A 19,279-nucleotide genomic window follows, 5' to 3' on the forward strand; every position below is an offset into this window, starting at 1 on the left:
TGTGCAGGATATTAGTCATGTTTAGATCTGAAGCCCATTTCCCATCCCAGGCAGAATGACAGATAACATTCCTGAAGCTGCCCGCATTAGATTCAAACCCCTGATAGTCATCTACAAAGTGATTAAACCAACAACACCATCCTACACCTACCGCTCTTCACTGGTCCCATTACCCCACAGCAAAAAAGCTTAATCTGAACACCCTGATCTCATGTTGGTGTAAGGAACCACACAGCTGTGCATGTAAGCTCCCAACAAATAAAAATTAAGTGTTGACACTTCTGCAGCTTCCCATGCACTTTAAAATCTTTCATATCCCAATGCGTTGGTTTTGCTTGCTCCGTTCCTCACTTGTAAGTCATTTTGGACTAAATTTGTTGCAAAATAGTTAAATGAATAATTGCAAATGATCACCAAAAATCCCAAATATTGTTTATAAGAGATCATTACTTGTCAGAACAACAGGCCTGAATTATTAGAATCTTTTCTTATCGTAAATTTTTTTGAGGCTATGATAGTGCAGCAAATTCAGTTTGGCAGGGAATGCCAAAAAAGGGAGTCCTCCATTCGGTTGGGTTGTTTCCAACTCAACAACAGTTACTACAGCTTCTTCCTTTGTAGCTTTGTTGGCTGAAATGAGTAGTGACAGGAGAGGCAAAAAAAGCACCAAAAAACAATAATCCCCAAAAACCAGATCAAAGGACAAAGTAATGAAATGTTTTCTTTGACAGACGGGCTCCTGTGCAAACTACTTCAGACTTTTATTTTAATAAGCTATAAGCTCTGAGTTTGGAAACACGCATGAGGGAGGTGGAAGTCATTACAGGGCCGTGCAGCTGGACAGTGATAATCACTTAGATGAGGTTTCTAATTTATCCCCTCCATATTACAGCATGGTTAAACTAATTTCCACATCCGCTTCAAATGTGTGACACTGATGAGCGAGTAAAAACTTCAGGGTGGATGTGAGCCCCAGTGTGCACTTGTGCATGCGTACAGCCTCATTCCAGTTGATTTGATTTAAGGTTTGGCATTAAATGCGAAAACGTTCCTGGTTGACAGACCACCATTCAGATGTATCTGCATCCTCGTTTCCCCATATGAGCGCCCAGTGGCCCAATCAACACTAAGCTATAGACAAAGGAAGCCAACGGCATGCATCAAATCCAATCTAATTGCAGACTGATTGATTTGATTCTTATTGCAGTGGTGATCTGTCATTACAAACTAGGTCAACATTCTTATGGCAGTATTCTCTTGTACTAGTTACATTTTCTTGTGGCATTTTTCTGATGACAGAGGACATATATTTAAATAATTAATCCTAATGAATTGTATTTCTTTATTGAAATTGTTGTTATGCAGGAGAAGATTAAAAAATTTAGTTTTTTTTGCTGAGAGGTCCCTGCTCCAAACTCTAAGCCAAATGGAAGGAAAGGGGGGCGGGATTGCTCTGCTCCAACGGTCCTGTCCACAACTCAGGCGAATTTCTAATAAACCACTGCTGCTCTACAGAAACTAACGTATGTCCTAGAAACTAGGTTTGGGCGATGTCCCCTAAATTGGCAGTTATCAATGTTTGCAGTCAACCATCGGGATGGACGATGATATCGTCCGGGGGGGGGGCTATTTTTAATTTTTCGTTCTTATATATATAATTGCCATTCGTCATTTTACTTTATTTATTTTATTTCCCAAATAATGACTCATCCGCGATGATCCAGTCTAAACTGAGGGAAGTTTAGACTTATTTGAAAAATCAAATAAACAAAATAAAAAAGAAGTGGTCCGGTCCTGCGTTTGATTAGACCGGTGGAGCGAGCGACCGTGTCTCTGGCAGAGCAGACGGACTTACAGTTTTGTGTTTTAGGGGAAGTAAGGATGCTTTGTTACGTGTGGGAGACTTAGGACTGTGATCCGTCCCGCAGCTTTCCGTGAACGAGCAACCGGAATTTAGGAGAAGCCGGTCTCCCGGTAAAAGTGTGTGTTGGGGCAGAGCACGGAGCGCTAGCTAACGCAGTGTGTAAGCTTCGAAGCAGAAAGGCCGCTCAGTCCTTATAAACCGTTCAAACATTTGTGTATCCAGTCGTGTCCCGACAAAAATAAAGGCTGATGTTATTCCCACATATTTAGGTGCAGCCAACATGCAGATTGCAGCGTTTCACGCATGGATTTATGTTCATGCTAATGTTGTTAGCCCGTGTTAGCATACTGCTAATCCTGGCTTCCGGCTCAGTTTTTCAACAGAAAAAGCACTGACCACACGGATTAAAATGATGAGCGAACAGGCGCTTCATAAGAACCGTAACATTAATGAAAGCACGTTTAGGAGATCATCTTGTATAATACCGAGCTGACGTATCTATGTATGTAGCCGCTAGGCGGAACTAAGTTTCGCTTCTGGTTTTTAAAAACACTGCTGCGCATGTGCGAATGATTTATTCCGACCGAAAGTGTGACCCATGTGAATGTTTTTTATAATGTGAAAAAGTTTTTCTGGGCCCATGTACACGGTTGGATTCTAATCCGACCATTGATCCCATCAAGATATTTTGCACATGTAACCGCGGCTTATAGGGTCGAGTCGCACCTTGGCGGGGGCGTAGCATCACGATGGTGTCTCTCCATCGGGATGTCAGTCAACCATCACGATGGACGATACCATCGTCCATCGGCACAACCCTACTAGAAACAACACATTTTTTAAAAGTTGACTTAAATCATTGTAATCATGATTAAAAGACCACTGGGAACACTTTTAAAATAGATCAAAAGATGATCAAAGTGGATCTTTAAAGCCTTTGAGTTGTAATTTTTCCTTAACCTTAAAAAATGTGGGAATCTAACCGTGCTAATTCAGTCTTTTACCCTCTAAAGTAGGGGTGCTCACACTTTTTTTCCAGTATGTGAGCTACTTTTGAGACAACAAGCTCCAAAAGATCTACCTATATATATATATATATATATATATATATATATATATATATATATATATATATATATATATATACAGATGTATCCTTTGTGCTATCCTATGGGGTCCTTACATTGACGTGTTCTCCCTACCATGACAAATGTGGATAAAGGTGGAAATATTTCATGTAATCCATGGACACCAGTGAAGATCAAAAATCATTGAAGAAAAAAGGTTTAGTGCACTGTCTTGTGGGGTCTAGATGACCCAACTCCCAATGTTAAAGTGCTAAGGATAGCACAAGGGTTACACAGAGTTTTAAATGCAACTTTACTGTACACGGCAGGAGCTTTAAATCCCACTTTAGGTTACATGTCTAATGGTCTGTAGTGGAGCAGAAGTAAATATGTAGACACACTCACTCACATTTAAAATGAGACCAAATATGAAGTAAAAAATGTTTTAATAATGTTTTGTCAGGATCACTTTTTTTCAATGGAAAACAAGTATTGAAACAATATCTTTGCTGCTGCAGCCTTCCTGATGGATTTAGGGTGAAATTTAAAGTATATATTTTTTTAAACAACAAATAAATCAAAAGGGATGCTGTTAAAATATTCTGACCAGTACATTAGTCAATTGCTGAAATATCTGTTAGTAACAACCCCGGCACAAATGCGTGGTCACTAAGACAAAACACATTTTTTCAACTTTTTTTTTTATATTCTAGCTGCAATCCTTAAGACAGTGGTGCATTTCAAACAGTGTCTTTCAGCGATGTGGAGTGACATTTTGAAATACACTGACTGTGTCTCGTCCTTGACTTCACTTAGAACGTAAAGTTTAAGGAAAGAAGCAGTCTGCAACCAATGCTGGAAGTGCGAATAAGTCAACCAGCTGTGGAGCAGAACCCACTCAGTGACATGGACGCACTGGGTGAGCCAAGAGAGAAGTTATGAATAAAGAAGGGTTGGCAGGGAGGTGAGCACATGAAACGTGGGAGAAGGGTAAGGGAGGGGGGAGGAGACAGTAAAATGCTGCCGTCACTTAAACTCTAAAATGAAAGATCGATGAGCTTATTTAAATGTGCTCCTGGAGACGAGAGTTGGCTCATATAAACCCTCGCATTTATGGGGAGGGGTGTGGGCATCGATTGACTGCATGAGAAAAAAAATAGGGAGTGAACGAAGCAGAGAGGGTTGGGGAGGGGGGGGGGGGGGGTAAGAGGGACACAGAAAGCAGAAAAAGATCAGGAGGATCAAACTTGCCTCATGAATTTCAGTCTTTTCATCCTGAAATAAATTCTAGATGGAGGGGTCGGAGCTCGGAAAATCCGGACCCTTCGATTGGCCACCTGGCACAGTTTTTCGAATCAATAATCCCACCCCAGTGTCACCACAACCAGCCTTGTCCTGAATCCCATTTCCCTCATTTTGAATCCCCCCCCTCCCTTCTCCATCTCTTTACCAAGACAGCTGGGAAGAGCTGGTGGGCTTGGTGGTGGGAAAGGTGGGGGTGTGGCTGCTTGGGTGTTAGCAGGGAGACATTAATGGGAGGTTTGAAGAAGCCGACTCTGCAGCCTGAGGATCAAGGAGATCAAGAGGTGGGGAGAGAAGGGAGGGGAGGGAACAACGCATGTGACATGATGGGGAAAAAAGCAACTTTTGACATGCAGAATGTTGTCAAAGTGTCGCCATCATCGATTACGCTGCATGGTGCAGCAGTCTGATTGAAAGGCGTGATGCACCACGTTTTCCTCAAAACCTTACCCCCCCCCCCCCACACACACACACACACACACACACCCCTGCAGCCCTATCATCCACCTCTCCTGCAGTCCACACACTCTTGACTCTTGAGCAACTGAGACACCAGGCATATGACATGCGTTCAAAAGTGCGCATATAGTCCATGATGTTCACTCTGGAAAGCAGGGAGGGGCTTCTTTTTCATTTTTCTTTTTTTTGCTGACACATGTCTGCCCCCTACAGTTGGAACAAGGTAAATGTGAAATATCAAAGTGGTGCAAATCTTGCTAATCTTGCTGCAGGCTTTGTCTTTAACAGCTCTATTCTGATATGTGAAAGGTTAGGAGTCAAAGAATTCTAGACAGGTACAACCTGCAATTATGAAATTCTCCCCCAATTTTCAAACTTCCATGAATTAGAAAGGACACTATCCATCCATCACTACCAAATCCCTGATTGGTCAAAATTCAAAGGGTTCAACTTTCAAAGCGCGTTCATTAGCCGAGCATTTTGCGTGGACCGAGCGACCGTGTCTCCGAGCAAAGCAGCCGGACCTTTAGCTTTGTGTTTGAGGGGAAGGGAGGATGCTTTGTTACATGTGCGCTATGTGTGGGAGACAATGGACTGCAATCCGTCCCGCAGCTCTAAGTGAACAAGCTACCAAACTCAGGAGAACTGGATCTCCCGGTAAAAGTGTGTGTCCGGGCAGAGCTCCGACCGCCAGCTCACACACCGGCTTTGGGGCGGTGTTTGAGCTTTTCAAAGCAGAAATGTCGCTCAGTCCTTAGAAACTGTTCAAACAATCACTTGGATTTGTGTTTCCAGTCCTGTCCCGACAAAATAAAGGCTGATGTTATTCCCACATATTTACGTGCAGCCAAGATGCAGATTGCAGCATTTCCCACATGGATTTTATGATCATCAAAGGCTAAATGTTGTTAGTGCGTGTTAGCCTCCTAACCCTGGCTTCTTCCGGCTCCGTTCTTTCACAAAAAAAGCACTGACCACATGGATTAAAATTAAAATGATGAGCGAACAGGCGCTTCATAATAACCATAACATTAATAAAAGCACGTTTCGAAGATCATCTCATATATAACCGAGCTGCCACATATCTATGGATGTGGCACCTTGGCTTGTTTACAGCGGAACTCATTTCTTCTTCCGGTATTTCAAAGACTCCTGCGCATGTGTGAATGATTTATTCCGACCGAAAGTGTGACCCATGTGAACGTTTGTTATAATCGGAAAAAGATTTTCTGGGCCCCTGTACATGGTTGGATTCTAATCCGACCATTGATCCAATCAAGATATTTTGCACGTGTAACCGTGGCTTACGTGTCAACTCGCAGCGTGGCGGGGGCGTGGCATCCAATGGTGTCTCTTCATCGTGATGTCAGTCAGCCATCACGATGGCAACCCTAATAGACCCTTAGACTAAATCTAAGATCTTGCGATGAGTGAATGGGGGAGTTCTGAACGTGGAAGCCTAAAACACGCATGTAGCCATGTTTACACAGACTTTTCATTGGAAGTGGTCCTGCGAATGTGCGTTCACTCGCATTACTCCGCCCCTAGACGTTCTGGTTATAGGTTCCCTCTGCACTTTAGGAGCATACATGTAACCCATGCCTTCCACAACAACACTCCCCCACTTCTCTTCACACATAGATGCACACACATTCCTCAGACACCCCCCCCCCCTCTCTCTCTCTCTCGCTCTCTTACTCCCACCCCCAAAATGTCTCAGCTTCACTTTCACCCCACCACGCCATCTGTGACCCACAGAAAAGTGTGTGTCAACACCCAGTCTGACCTATTCTGAGCTTTTGTTTTGCCATTCACATATGCTCCCCTGAGACACACACAGAGACACACACATATAGACACACACAGGCATTGAAACAGCCACAAAGACACAGCTTAAGTTCATTCCAGCAACAAAGCAGTTTATGTCTAAGAGAAATTCACTATTTCTTGTATGAGCCATATAGTCTACATCACTTTCCATAACATGTAACACAGGCACCTGTCAACACAACAGCAGTCCCTGAACAAATGAGGTGTAACTGAAATGAAATGTGTCAAACTGTGCATGCTTTGGTGTCAAATCAACAGCCACATTTAAGCAGGTCACTGATTAAGAAGAGGATTAAAAGAGCCTAAAAACTGAACAGACACCCACAGAACGACAGCAACACACTAACACATCCTCATAATTTGAATTTATGCTTTACCAACAACTCAAATGGTTTAATTTAACATAACTCAAGGTAAATCTCTTTCTTTGATCTGCATTGACATCTTTCATTTAAGGAAATAAGATTCAATACAAAAAAATATTCATGGAGAAAACTGTGACTCCAATACGTTCTTTTTATCCTGCTTTCAAATCTGTGCAATAACCTGTTTATGACACGTTTTTTTACCCTAAAATAAACGTTATGAATTCACTTTGAATCTTGAAATGTTGGCCTATGCATGCTGGGAGTTCCGCTCTTACCTTGACCGTGCAACATGTGGCAGCAGCTGCCGAGAAGAAGCAGGAGGTGGAGAAGCAGACGCCGGCTCCCGCTACGGGCCGTCCCGGAGCTCATCCTCACGTGCGTGTTCCGCGCGGCTGCTTCCTCCGCGCGCACGCGGGAATCTTTCTGGGTACCTCGCGGCTTCATCCAGCGGGTAGCGTCCGCCGGTAGATCTCCGCCTGCAACTGTCCCTGTGTCTCGTGCGGGAAGGGAGTACCGTCCTCAGCACCGAAGAACAGGAAAGCAGGAGTTCCAGGAGTAAAAAAAAAAAAAATAGCTGCTTCTGCCGGGCTCTTTGAGTCTCACCGCCCGGCTCCAACGTCCAAAACTCGGCGGGCAGTAGAGCAGTGAGAGGCAGGAGAAAGACTGAGTACTACTTTCCCTTTTGTGGTGCAGCTTCAGTGAGCGGGGGAGACGAAATTCACAACTGCAGCTCCAGAGTCTGCTTCACAGATCTGTGATTTTTCATTGAAGTTGATCCGAGAGGAAAAAAATTAATACATTTGAGTGTGTTTTACTGATCGGCTTATCCACCTCCAATCCACGGTTGTTTGTTGTGATGTCTTCAGCGGGGATTTGTCCTGTGATTCGCTTTGGTCACTACTCGTAGAGGCGATTCAAAAATTAATTGTACACCCTCAATATAATATATTTAAAAAAAGGTAGAGTCCATCCAATAATCAGCTCTAAATACCCCCGGATTTAGTCTGCTAAGTGTGGGAAGTGCACCCTCGAGTCCTCCAGCAGCGACGTAGAAGCTACGGCGGATTCAGACAGTTATCCAGGGCTCAAACTTGTGTTGCTTGCCATTCCAGTTTAACTTTTAACTCCACGTTTTCTGTGGGAGTCGCAGCAACTTCCAGCTTGGGGACTCCCTCCGAAGAGTCCAGTCAAGCTAACTACTAACTACTAGTCGCTCCGTGATGCGCGCGAGCTCGAATAATTAACCACACAACAGGTAATACATGCAACCTCAAACTACAACTATTTCTGCCAGTTTTCCGCCTTGGCTTGGTTTCACTGCTCAGGACAAAAAAAAAGCTGTTTGAGTGTGTTTTTTCTAACGGGGAGAATAGACGCTACGTGCAACAGTGTTATTACTCTGCCGCTGCGACACAAGAGCCTCTCGCATTTGTTCGGAGTCTTTATCGGTCGTGAAAAGCTACCAGCACTCACTCAAATGCGTCAAAAACATGCCGTATAGTTGCCCGCTTTACTTACTGGAGTTTTCCCTCCGAGATAAGTCACGTTCTCGCTTGCTTCTCCTGTCTCGGGCTCCCTGTTACGGCCAAAGAGAGCCCACTGTGCCGACGTCTCCCTCAGCTAAACACCTGCCACCCTCCTCTCCTCGACGCAGACTTGAGGGAGAGAGATGGCTCTTATACTCAAATAGCCACGGCTCGCGCACTCTTTCCTGCAGGCAATTGGGTAATGTTTAAGCGTTTTAATACATTTTTTTAAACTTATATAGCAAGTACATCACTGACTTTTTCCTTCTTGAAGACTACTTTAGCGTGTTTCAAACTCCTAAAGAAAAATTTCCATTCACTATCATCCGTCGATGCTGATTGGTCGAGACTTTTGCTCCATTTTCTTTGATTGGATAAACCCAAAAAAAGGGGGCGGGTGGAAATGAAAATTTGCACCAAGATTGTAGTGAACGGCGCCCCCCAAATCCCTACAGAATATATGTGGGGTTTTTTTGTTTCAAGAGGAGATTACTGTTCAAAAAATGAATGATTACAAACTTGGTACATGTGTGGTCCTAAAATTGTTTTGAAAAAAACACCCACTAATATGTTCCTTAAAAGTAGCAAATTTATGCAATAAACAAATGAAACCAATAATATGACTGAACAATTACCTTCCTCCTATCCCGCAATAAAAAAATTAACAAGATGTTAATATTTAAAAAAAAAAACTGCTGTATATATTTTAAGATCTTTAATGAAATAAGCAATCACATCAACATGTGTAAGAAAACAGCAATAATCAAAAAGACAAAAATAGATTTTTAAACTGCTCTGTGAACAGTGGCGGACTAAGTAGTTCAGGGGGACCGGGCGAACAATAACATGGGGCCCCCTAATTTTATTTTTTTTTTTCCCAAGAATCCTTACCTATAGGGTAAATTGTTGAATAACTTCTTTACCCTCTCCACTTTTAGACAACATCAATGCCAAGAATCCAACTGTTTTGATAAGACTTTAAAAACTTTAAACTAACATATGTTATTTTATATACACTATTTTTACTTGGAAAGACATTACATTTATTAAATGCACTAATTTGTTAGTCTCTAACTTCCTAGAAGGAACAAATAGTGATATTCTGTTTTTTATTCTGTTCTTGTTTTCCCCACTTTATCTATTATCCAGCACTTTTGGAAGTATGGCAACAAATGCCTTACTTTCTCTAGGCTTCTCCTCTTTTTAGATAGACAGTCATGGTTTTCCAGCCTATAACTCATCTAAAGACTACCAGACACAACAACAAAAAGCACTCAAAATCTTAATCAGTAATCAATTAGCAGTAATTAATAGTCCATTATTTATTACTTGCTGATTTGATTAAAAGTCCAACTTCAGCACATTTTTAATGATTCTACATCCACCATTTTTGCAGTCCGTCCGAGAAAAGCTGTCTGAGAAAATCATGACATAATGGACTCCTATTGAACTTTACTAATAACCACCAATATTGAGAACAATCAAAAGAAAAAAGATAAAACAGGAATGTGAAGAAAACAACATAACATAAATAATTACACACCATATGAGTTTCTAGTTTAACTTATTAATATATCATATACAAAAGTGGAAAATGATATATTGTTTTAACATTAACAAAATTCTTTTTGTGCCTCAGTCTGTCTTCTCAGCGCAGCTTCATGTAAAAATCTGTACACTAAATAAACGACAAACAGAAAATACATCAACTAGAAAGGGAGGACATGGATAAAAATGTCTAGAATGTAGAAAAGAAAGTTCTTAAGCTTTACATTAGCACACACTGAGTAAACTGAAGGGACAATCAACCTGACTTCACATGGGATTGAATGGCAGACCTTGCATCCTGGAAGGTCTGCATTAAAGTGGAATTAAAGTGGAAATGTGCTAAATAATGCAATTTTGCGGATAAAAATGATTACAATAAAACCTATAAATTGCATTTATGGAACAGGTTAGTGAGCACATTTATTTTATTATCAGTAGACTTTACATCTCATGCTGGCAGGTGAGGAAGATGACAGGTAGTAAAAGCTCCTGTACCAATCCTAAACCCGCCCAAATTATGTTCATCCACGTAAAACAGTTTTGCCTGCAAAGTCAGTATAAAAACCATCCTACTGGGCTGAAAACCGCCAAATCTGGTAATGCTGCCTCTGCTCGCTAAAGTGTCACGACTTGCTGTTGACTGGAATATACTATTGCTGCATAAGGACAGGGGAGGACAAAATACTCATGCTAGTTTGGTGATTTCGGGTGCTATTTTATGACAGAGTTAAATAATGAGGGGTGTAAAATTTATTTTAGACACTTTTATGCAGTGTTCAGCTCAGGGCCCCTGGAGTGTTGTGGGCCCCAGGCGATCGCTTACCTTTCTTAACCCTTGTGCTATCTCAGATGACCCCGCCCTTACATTGACGTGTTCTCCCTACCATGACAAAGGTGGATAAAGATGGAAAGATTTCATGTAATCCATGGACACCAGTGAAGATCACAAATCATTGAAGAAAAAAGGTTCAGAGCACTGTCTAGTGGGTCTAGATGACCCAACTCCCAACGTTAAAGTGCCTAGGATAGCACAAGGGTTAATGGTACGTCCGCCTCTGTCTATGATGCACAGTCAATGGCTGCACAGTGGCAGAGGGGTTAGCACTTGTGCCTCACATTGAGAAGGGTCCAGTTCAAAACCCTGCTGGGTCCTTTTTGTGCAGTTTCCATGTTCTCCTCATGCATACGTGGCTTTTCTCTGAGTACCATGACTTCCCCCCACTATCCAAAAATATGCTTCATAGGTTCATTGGTGTCTCTAAATTGCCCCTTGGTATGCATATATGTGAAGTGTGTAGCCCTACAAAACACTAGCGACCTGCTCAGGGTGTACCGTGTCTTTGCCTAACAGTAGCCAGGTTAGGCTCTGGCAGCTTTATGAACCCAAAAGATATACATTGACTAAAGAAGATGGATGGATGGACGGACGGACGGATGGATTGATGGATGGAGTAAATCAGCCTAACATAAATTGTGTGACATGACAAAACTGTGGGACACTAATATGGCAAGTAAATAACTGATTCTTTCTTGAAATGTCCTTCAGCATATTTCATACACCCAAAACTAAAGATTTAATTCATTACTAAATGCCATTGCTGATTTTTATGAGTTTTTTTCAAATTAGAAATGCACCTATCTGGGCGGGCATGGTTCAGAGTTAGAGCGGTTGGCCACTGATCAGAAGATTCTAGGTTTAGCTCCCACCTTACATGCCCATGTGTGGAAGTGTCCTTGGACAAGACACCTAAATCCCCACATTGCTCATGATGGTTATAGGGTGGTGCAAGACAGTGTAACTACCATTAGTGATACTGTGTGTGAGCATGGTTGAATGATACTGTGACTATAAAGCGCTTTAGACATTCATAAAGATTTTTTTTTAAAGGCTCTACATAAATATAGAGATATGTGCATATGGTAAATGCTGTATAGCAATAGCACTTTTTTGAAAATCTTTTTTTAAGGTATATCTATACGAGCGTTCTCTACAGCACCACTGGTGGTTTTGCAGCACATGTAACAAAATAACTGCCTGGAGCTATATCTTAGGAATACCGATAACCTAGTTTCTCAAGGGTCATTAAATGGCACATTAATATTAAAGTCTACAACACAGTGACCTTATCTTTTATTGCTTAAATAAATCCTCTGAGACAACCCTTCCATCCCCAGAGTGGCCAAATAGTCTACTCATTTTGTCCAACTGTTCTGAATGCACTCCCCTTAAGCACCCACACTTCAGCTCATCCATTCGTCTTCTCATCAGGGTCCTACATTTAGCTTTTGGTTTCAAGCTCTTTTTCTTTAAAGATGGTGATGCGACTCACTTTTTCACAGATTATGTGCAATCTGCAATGTCAAACTTTCCCTTTTAAAATGGAAATCCAACCACATCTGTGTTATTATTTTCAAATTACCATAAATGTAACATAATTTACAGGAATAAATTATATAGTTAAAAAACATCAAATCAGGGAAAAATGAATGCTTCCCCTCACTTGCTGAAATTTTAATGATTTTCATAGTTTCAATGTATATAATTTAGATGCAAAACATAGTTTTGTTTGATTATCTCAACTGAAAGTAAAAGTAACAACTAAAAGTAAAAGGAGAAGTGATATGTTTTAACAAAAAACTTTTAAAAAGCTTTGATCAAGGCAATTGTGTGTATAAAGTACATACAAGAAATGAATAATGCGCAGAAAATTGTGTGATCACAAACTTGAGATGTGTCGTGATATTGCAATAAAGCTGTCCAATAATATCCTGCATTAAAGAAACACAAAATCACACAACAACAAATGAAATACAAAATATGGCTAAATGGATTTTTTTTCCTTGCATTAGACCACACATGATTTAAATAGATATTTGCAAAAAATAGAAATTAACATTTTTATTCAATTACAAGAAGTAGGCATTTAAAAATCTTTACTTACAGAGAAATTATTAGTGTTAGAAAACTGCAATCATAAATAAACACACACCCGCCCCTATACACACGCACGCACTTGTACAGTATGTAGAGTAGAGGATGTGGTGCTGGAGGACAGATCATCATGGGAGGACAAACACCTGCATGGGATGTACCACCGGACCATAACTGAAATGGCTGATATCAAGAAGTCCTACCAATGGCTGGAAAGGGCTGGCCTACAGGACAGCACTGAAGCGCTCATCCTGGCAGCTCAGGAACAAGCCCTGAGCACCAGAGCGATAGAGGCTCAGATCTACCACACCAGACAAGACCCAAGGTGTAGGCTGTGCAAAGAGGCGCCTGAAACAATCCAGCCCATAACTGCAGGGTGTAAGATGGTGGTAGGGAAAAATTACTTTTCCATCCATGCTTTTCACTGAGTGCCAACTATTTCAGAGCTTGAGTTGTGTTTTATTTTCCTTGCAGTGTGAGTGCAAAACTTTTGAGCGTCACCTGTGAATTTTTTTGATTTATCTATAGTGTAAGGATTTGAACAGTTGTGCACCTGGTTGACCTGTTCCCCCTCTCTGTCCACGCAGTGGTCTTTGCATCCCTGGTTCTTGACCTTCTTGCCCTCCTCCTTACCCTTCTCCATCTATCTGCACCACAAGGCGAGTGTCAGCCTGTTTTTAGATAATGACAAATTGCTCTTACATTTTGGATGTTTGCCAGTTGCTATGATACCATCACAATTTTCACAATCTGCAGGCTTTCCCAGAGACTGCTTGGGATTTGTCTGCCTTTCACAGAGTTGCTTTTTTATGTTTGCAAGCATGCCTTTTTTTTTGACAAACCTCTGTCCCACGTCGTCTGGTGCATTAGAGTTTGATCAACATGACTGAAAAAACAACATAAATGAAGATCGTCTGCTGGACTTTATATATGTAGTTGTAGAGTTAGATAAGTTAATTCTTCTCTAAGAGTTCTGGTAATTCACCTGTCCGTCCTGGGGGAGGATTCCTCCTTCATGTGGGCACCCCTGAGGTTTCTTCATTTTTTCCGGAAACCATTTTTTTTTTAGGAGTTTTTCCTTACCGCGAAGGGGGGGTCTAAGGGCAGGGATGCCAGTATAGCTTAGTCAGTTTGTTAGTTCATTTTAGTATTTTCCTATTGAACTCTTTGTATTCATGATCCTTTTGAGTTTATGTTTACTTCGAAGCCCATCGAGACGACTGATGTTGTGATTTTTGGCTATACAAATAAAATTGAATTGAATTGAATTGAATTGAATGACCTTTTTAAAAACCGCATAAGATTTCATTTTGATTCCCATGTTTTGAAGTAGCTCTCATTTTTCATTGGATAGACTTATGACAGCCCAGCAAAATCTGTCATGTGTCAGTTCAGGTAAGTCATGGGTGTGTCAGTCAGACGGTGTGAAGGAATCTTCTCAGTATTTGAAATGTAGCTGCAAAGTTACATTCTCAAGTACTTATTTGAATCATGAATCAGGACAGAGCCAAAGATAAAGGATAATAAAGATTTTAACTTTAACTGTCATTCAATACACACAGTGCTCATTTTTTATACATGAAAGTGTTTTGAAGCTAATTCAGTTTTTTTGACAGTAGAAGTTGTTTATAAAGTGTGTCAAGTGTGTAAACCAATAATATATTGTATAATGATGCTGTAACTGCACATATTTTAAACGATAGCTGTATGTATTAAAACCTATCTGTAGTAAATAAAAATGCTTATCAAGAGTAAAAGGTAACTTCTGTGCTTGTCAGATTCCAAAATATTTAAGTAAAAAAGAATTGTGCAACTCACCCAAATATTGTGGTTTCGTTCTATGACAACATGTATTTATCATACATAGTTTTGTAAAATACTTTGATTATTTTATTGTGGTAATGATTTGAATTCAATAAAAAAATTTACTTTGACTTACAATTACCAGTAGTTAAACTTGGAGTCATTTGTAGAATTTTCTACATGAAAACTCAACAGTGAGCTCAGTAAGGGGAGACAGTAAAATACTGCACTACAGCCTAAAACACGCTGCACTTTTTAAACTAAAACTATAACTTTTGAGGCTGTGTGTTCAAGCACAAAACAATTGAGTGTTCATGTTCTGCAGTATGACCAAATCCAAACATTTAATGCTGGAAGACAGCCATGATCAATTATCTGGATACTTACTCTACTTTAAGTTATAACATTCTTTGTTTTCCTTTCAATTTGTATAAAACCCCAATTTTGACCAGTCTAATCCTAATCCACATCTCACATCTTAATGTTTCTAACAATAATTTTTGTATGTAAAAAATTATATTTTTCCCCAAAAACTTTGCATGGGCAGGGCCATGATTTCTTAATGCTTATCTTTCAGACCAATGTCCTGGGCTGTCTTAACAGCGGTTAAGCTTATTAGTGTTGTGTCTTTGATCAATTTAGAAAAAAGCAAGGGTTTGGAGATGTCACATCTGCCAGAGATGGTGACAACCACACAGCTGAAAAACCGTCTCCAACTTAACCTTTGGACAAATTTGACTCATCATCCATCTCTATTACATTCGCCAAGCTGAACCCAGATCCCTCTGGTTTAAGGTCCCCATAAGGTGTAGGCTAATAATTAAAAGTTCCTAATCAGGTAAGAAAAGCCAGTACACACACAAATGACATTCTATGTTATCTGCTTCTAATTCACAGACTGAGGGCTCATAGGCTGTAATTCTGATGTCAATTTAGCTTCCAATTACCTGTGTATCCAGTACAATTACCAGTACATTTTCAACCCACAATCCAACTAATGTTCTCCATCACCAAAGCATCCTGGTATGGCTTCTCACCCATAGAGAAACACAGGGTAATTATGAGGAATACAAACACACACACATTTGTGCAGGCAATGTTTTTCTCATAAGGTCACTTCAGACCCATTTCTACCCTGAACAAGTGCAGGGGCATCTATCTTAGCACATTCAGCCCCATCTGCTTTACAAATCTCTCCAACTCTGGACAATTATCTGCAGAGCCAGTTTGTGACACACGTGCGCACCTGGGGCTCACCTGTTTTTCCTTCGGTGCACTTTCAGTGTGTGGAGGACACAAAAAAAGGCTCAGAGATAGACCTGAGCAATGACACCAATCTGCTATGCTCTCTGAGGCGAATACTTGGACGGCCCCCTGTCCCTTTAACACCTGTTCATCAGGGCTAATGACTTTTGCCCCAGCAATTAACAAAGTCATGAGAGCATGCAAGCGGACCCACAAAGGAAAGCACACACAACATCATGCAGAGCTAATGAGGAACCTCCAGCATCTCAAGCTGTTGTAGGGGGAAGTTAATGTCAATATTAACTGACCTGTCATAACTTTGTGGTGTCCGATGTAGAATGGCCAGAATGGCAAAGTTGTTCAAGAGACAAAATTCTAATTAAGAAAACTCTTGCTTGTTTAGCGCAAACAGTTGTAATTTTCTCTTTTTAAAAATTTTTTAACAGTTTTATTTTTTTACTTAGTTTGTTGCCTCTTTGTAATTTTCTTCTAAGCTTCTCAATGAATGACATATGTGTCACACCAAGCCAACTGAGCTGCTGAATGTTTCCATCAATATCACATGTAGTCCCTGGCGCAGCAGGTACAAAAACGCTGTAGTACCAGTTTAAAATGGAGTTTTTTCGGCCGAGAACTGATGTGAAGCAACAAAGTGTGTGAAAAACCTTCCCACTTATGTAAACAAGAACATGTCTGTCTTTGTCCCTGGTCTCTTTTTTTTCTGCAAGAAATGGGACTTCAGCGGGGAGCAAAGCATGTCAAAGTGACAAAACCGAAATGCTCTTTTGTAATTGAACTCGAGCTCAAATGCCACACCAGACAGCTTCTGGACTTTTCCAAAACACGTGGTTTATTGTTGTATTTCATTGTTGCCCAGGGTGATGCGGGATTCTTGTATTTCACGGCAGATGGAAACTTGATACGTCGGTGGTAAGCAGCGACTCCACCTGTTATCCAAGCTATCTCTTGGGGCTAAAAGAGAGGCCAAGGGTATACCAAGAAGAAAGAGCAGGGATGAGGGTGAGCTGAGGATAGCCAGCATGCCTTTCATGTGGAGAACCGGTGCGGGTAGGAAATGAAGAGGGAATTGTAAAGAGTTAGGTCACACCTGTATTGGGCTCAAAGAGACAGGGAGGGATAGAGGGATAAGTGTAACACCAGTGAGAGAGAAGGAGGATCGCTGTAGAGAGCGATCCTTTTATAGTGTGTCGAGCTGATGGAAAGGGGTGTGAAAAATCACAGTCTTGGCTTTCAGGACTCTTTTATGGAAGGAAAATGAAGAAAAGCAAGCGAGAAAGCAGAAAAGGGTGGCTTTTGAAGGAAGAAAAGGAAAAATATAACCAGCAATTCCAGGGTCTTTGTGTGGAGTGGGCAGAATGAAATGCAGAGAGAAATCCAAAGCCAGAAGCTCACGCTGCGCACAAGCGGATGAGTACGTCGGTCAGTTTTTTTTTTTGTTTTGTTTGTTTGACTTTCTTTGAACATTTGCGATCTTGAACTTGAAGCTCCCACAGCGAGTCATCTTTATGGCAAACAAAACAGAAAGTTCATCGGGAGTTCCGCCCCATTTCATGTAGGAGAACTCCCCCTGTGTCCGGCCTGAATACAGAGCATCACAGCTGGTCTCTGAGAGCCGCTGTGCACACTTCTGCAATCACAGGCTTCTCGTTGCATCTGTAATCACATGCAATTACACAACACCTCAGTGCAGAGGGGGAAACAATAAGGACACACAGATCTGTCAGGAGAAACACACAAACAAAAGTTAAATGCAAAACAGAACCGAAAGCCGAAGAAAAACAAACATCCACCTTGTTTGCTGTAACTTGTAAACCTATGCAAGCATGAACACCTGAAGACGCTGGACTGTGTAACAGATATCCTGAGGAAAAGTGATACCATGCCCAAGGGGAAAAACACCAGAAGCCTTAATATTCCTCGCTAGTGTCCAACAATCTTTCTCTCTCTACTTCTCCACTCCACTGCCCTTTCCTCATCCTTCTCCGAAATCACTCCTTTTCTCACTTTCATCCAATTCAGTCTGTCTGACAAATATCAATTTCCGGCTCCCTATGAGGATAGCGAAAGACACCCCACCATTTTTGTCCTTGCCAGTCTGCTGTTTCATTTCTTGTTCTGCCCCCATTCGTCAGAAATATCTGACCTTGTACTTGGATTCATTGTAACTTTCATTACATACAAATTCGCTCAAAATACACAACTCTAACCAAGTATCTGACAGCAAGACACTGAACTAATGTGACTTTAAGGTCAAAATTTGAACTGGTCTGCAAAAAGAGTGTCATGGTTACATTTTACAGTATGCACTTTGTGTTGCATGAAGCAGAGAAATGCACACATGTAAAACAACACAAACAAAATAAATTACTGAGTAATTAGGCTTGTATTTGTAAAAGTCTTGGCCTAACCTCAAGACAAGTAATTATGTGTCTTGAAACCAAAGGAGAAAAGAGAACAAAGAAGAATGTCAGCATAGATAATAAATATTGTTTTTTACCAAAAAAAAAAAAAACTGTTTTTAAATCCCTCCCAAGTAAAGCCAGGATCAAAGTTCCTCCATGTCCTGACCTTTAAAGTTTATCCAGGTCTCTCAGTTTCCTTGCTATTAATTTGTTTGGTTTTAATTACTGTGCAGGGCATGCTTTCATTAGAGTCGATCATTATATTGCTTCTCTTTTGTTTGTCTCGTCAGTCAATGCTTTGCCACACAAACCAAACCAAAGTGCCATAACCCTCCAAGAATTAAGAGGGAAACCTTTCCAACTATATAATTAATACAGTTTCTCAAAGTATATGAGGGACCTAAACACCTTTGCAGTTTGCAATTACAGCAGAAAATCTCCCTTAAAACCAAATTCAAAGTGAATAATGAGCTTTCTGACAACGTATCTGAATTCTCTGTTCAAACCTCATGATTGATCACAAATAAGTTAAATCTCAAAATGGCTTTTGCTAAGAACGTACAGGCTCACTTCTGACATTTTGGAGAATCTGCACTCTGAGAAACAAATTCTTTCCCAGTGTGTGATTCTATGGTAAACATCAGGCAGATGTGAAAAGCTGGTTGCTTTCAAAAGGGACTAATAGTGGAAATCTAGAGGAGCTGGCAAAGCTCATTCACACTGTTTAAAAATTAGCCTGCAAGCTCTGTAAATCTGACCAGAATAACACATTGCATCTGCTATAATTGGTCCAAATTGTAGAACAGAGAAAAGCTGGCTCTTTGTCTTGTTCCCAGTGTTTGTGCTTGTGTTTTTGTGCTAACCTTTTCTATTCACAATACAGATATTTGAGCTGTAATTATGCTGTTGTGT

At 40.8% G+C, this 19,279-nt stretch overlaps 1 protein-coding gene across 4 annotated transcripts in view; it reads right to left on the reverse strand.

Moving 5' to 3' along the window:
* The window catches only part of LOC101162904 (protein sidekick-1), a 318,971-nt gene that overhangs the window by 297,466 nt on the left and 2,226 nt on the right, over positions 1-19,279 (reverse strand). For 2 of the 4 annotated variants that reach the window (XM_011477316.4, XM_020704342.3), the window contains exon 1: positions 7,166-9,291. The exons of the other annotated variants lie outside the window; for them this stretch is intronic. In XM_011477316.4, coding sequence (XP_011475618.2) covers positions 7,166-7,334 — 169 coding nt within the window. In that variant the 5' untranslated portion in view covers positions 7,335-9,291. Of the gene's footprint in view, positions 1-7,165; positions 9,292-19,279 lie in introns of those variants that run through there. 4 annotated transcript variants of the gene reach the window in all.

Source organism: Oryzias latipes, chromosome 1 (genome assembly GCF_053564925.1).
Source record: "Oryzias latipes strain Hd-rR chromosome 1, Olatipes_Hd-rR_3.1".
Classification (NCBI taxonomy): domain Eukaryota; kingdom Metazoa; phylum Chordata; class Actinopteri; order Beloniformes; family Adrianichthyidae; genus Oryzias; species Oryzias latipes.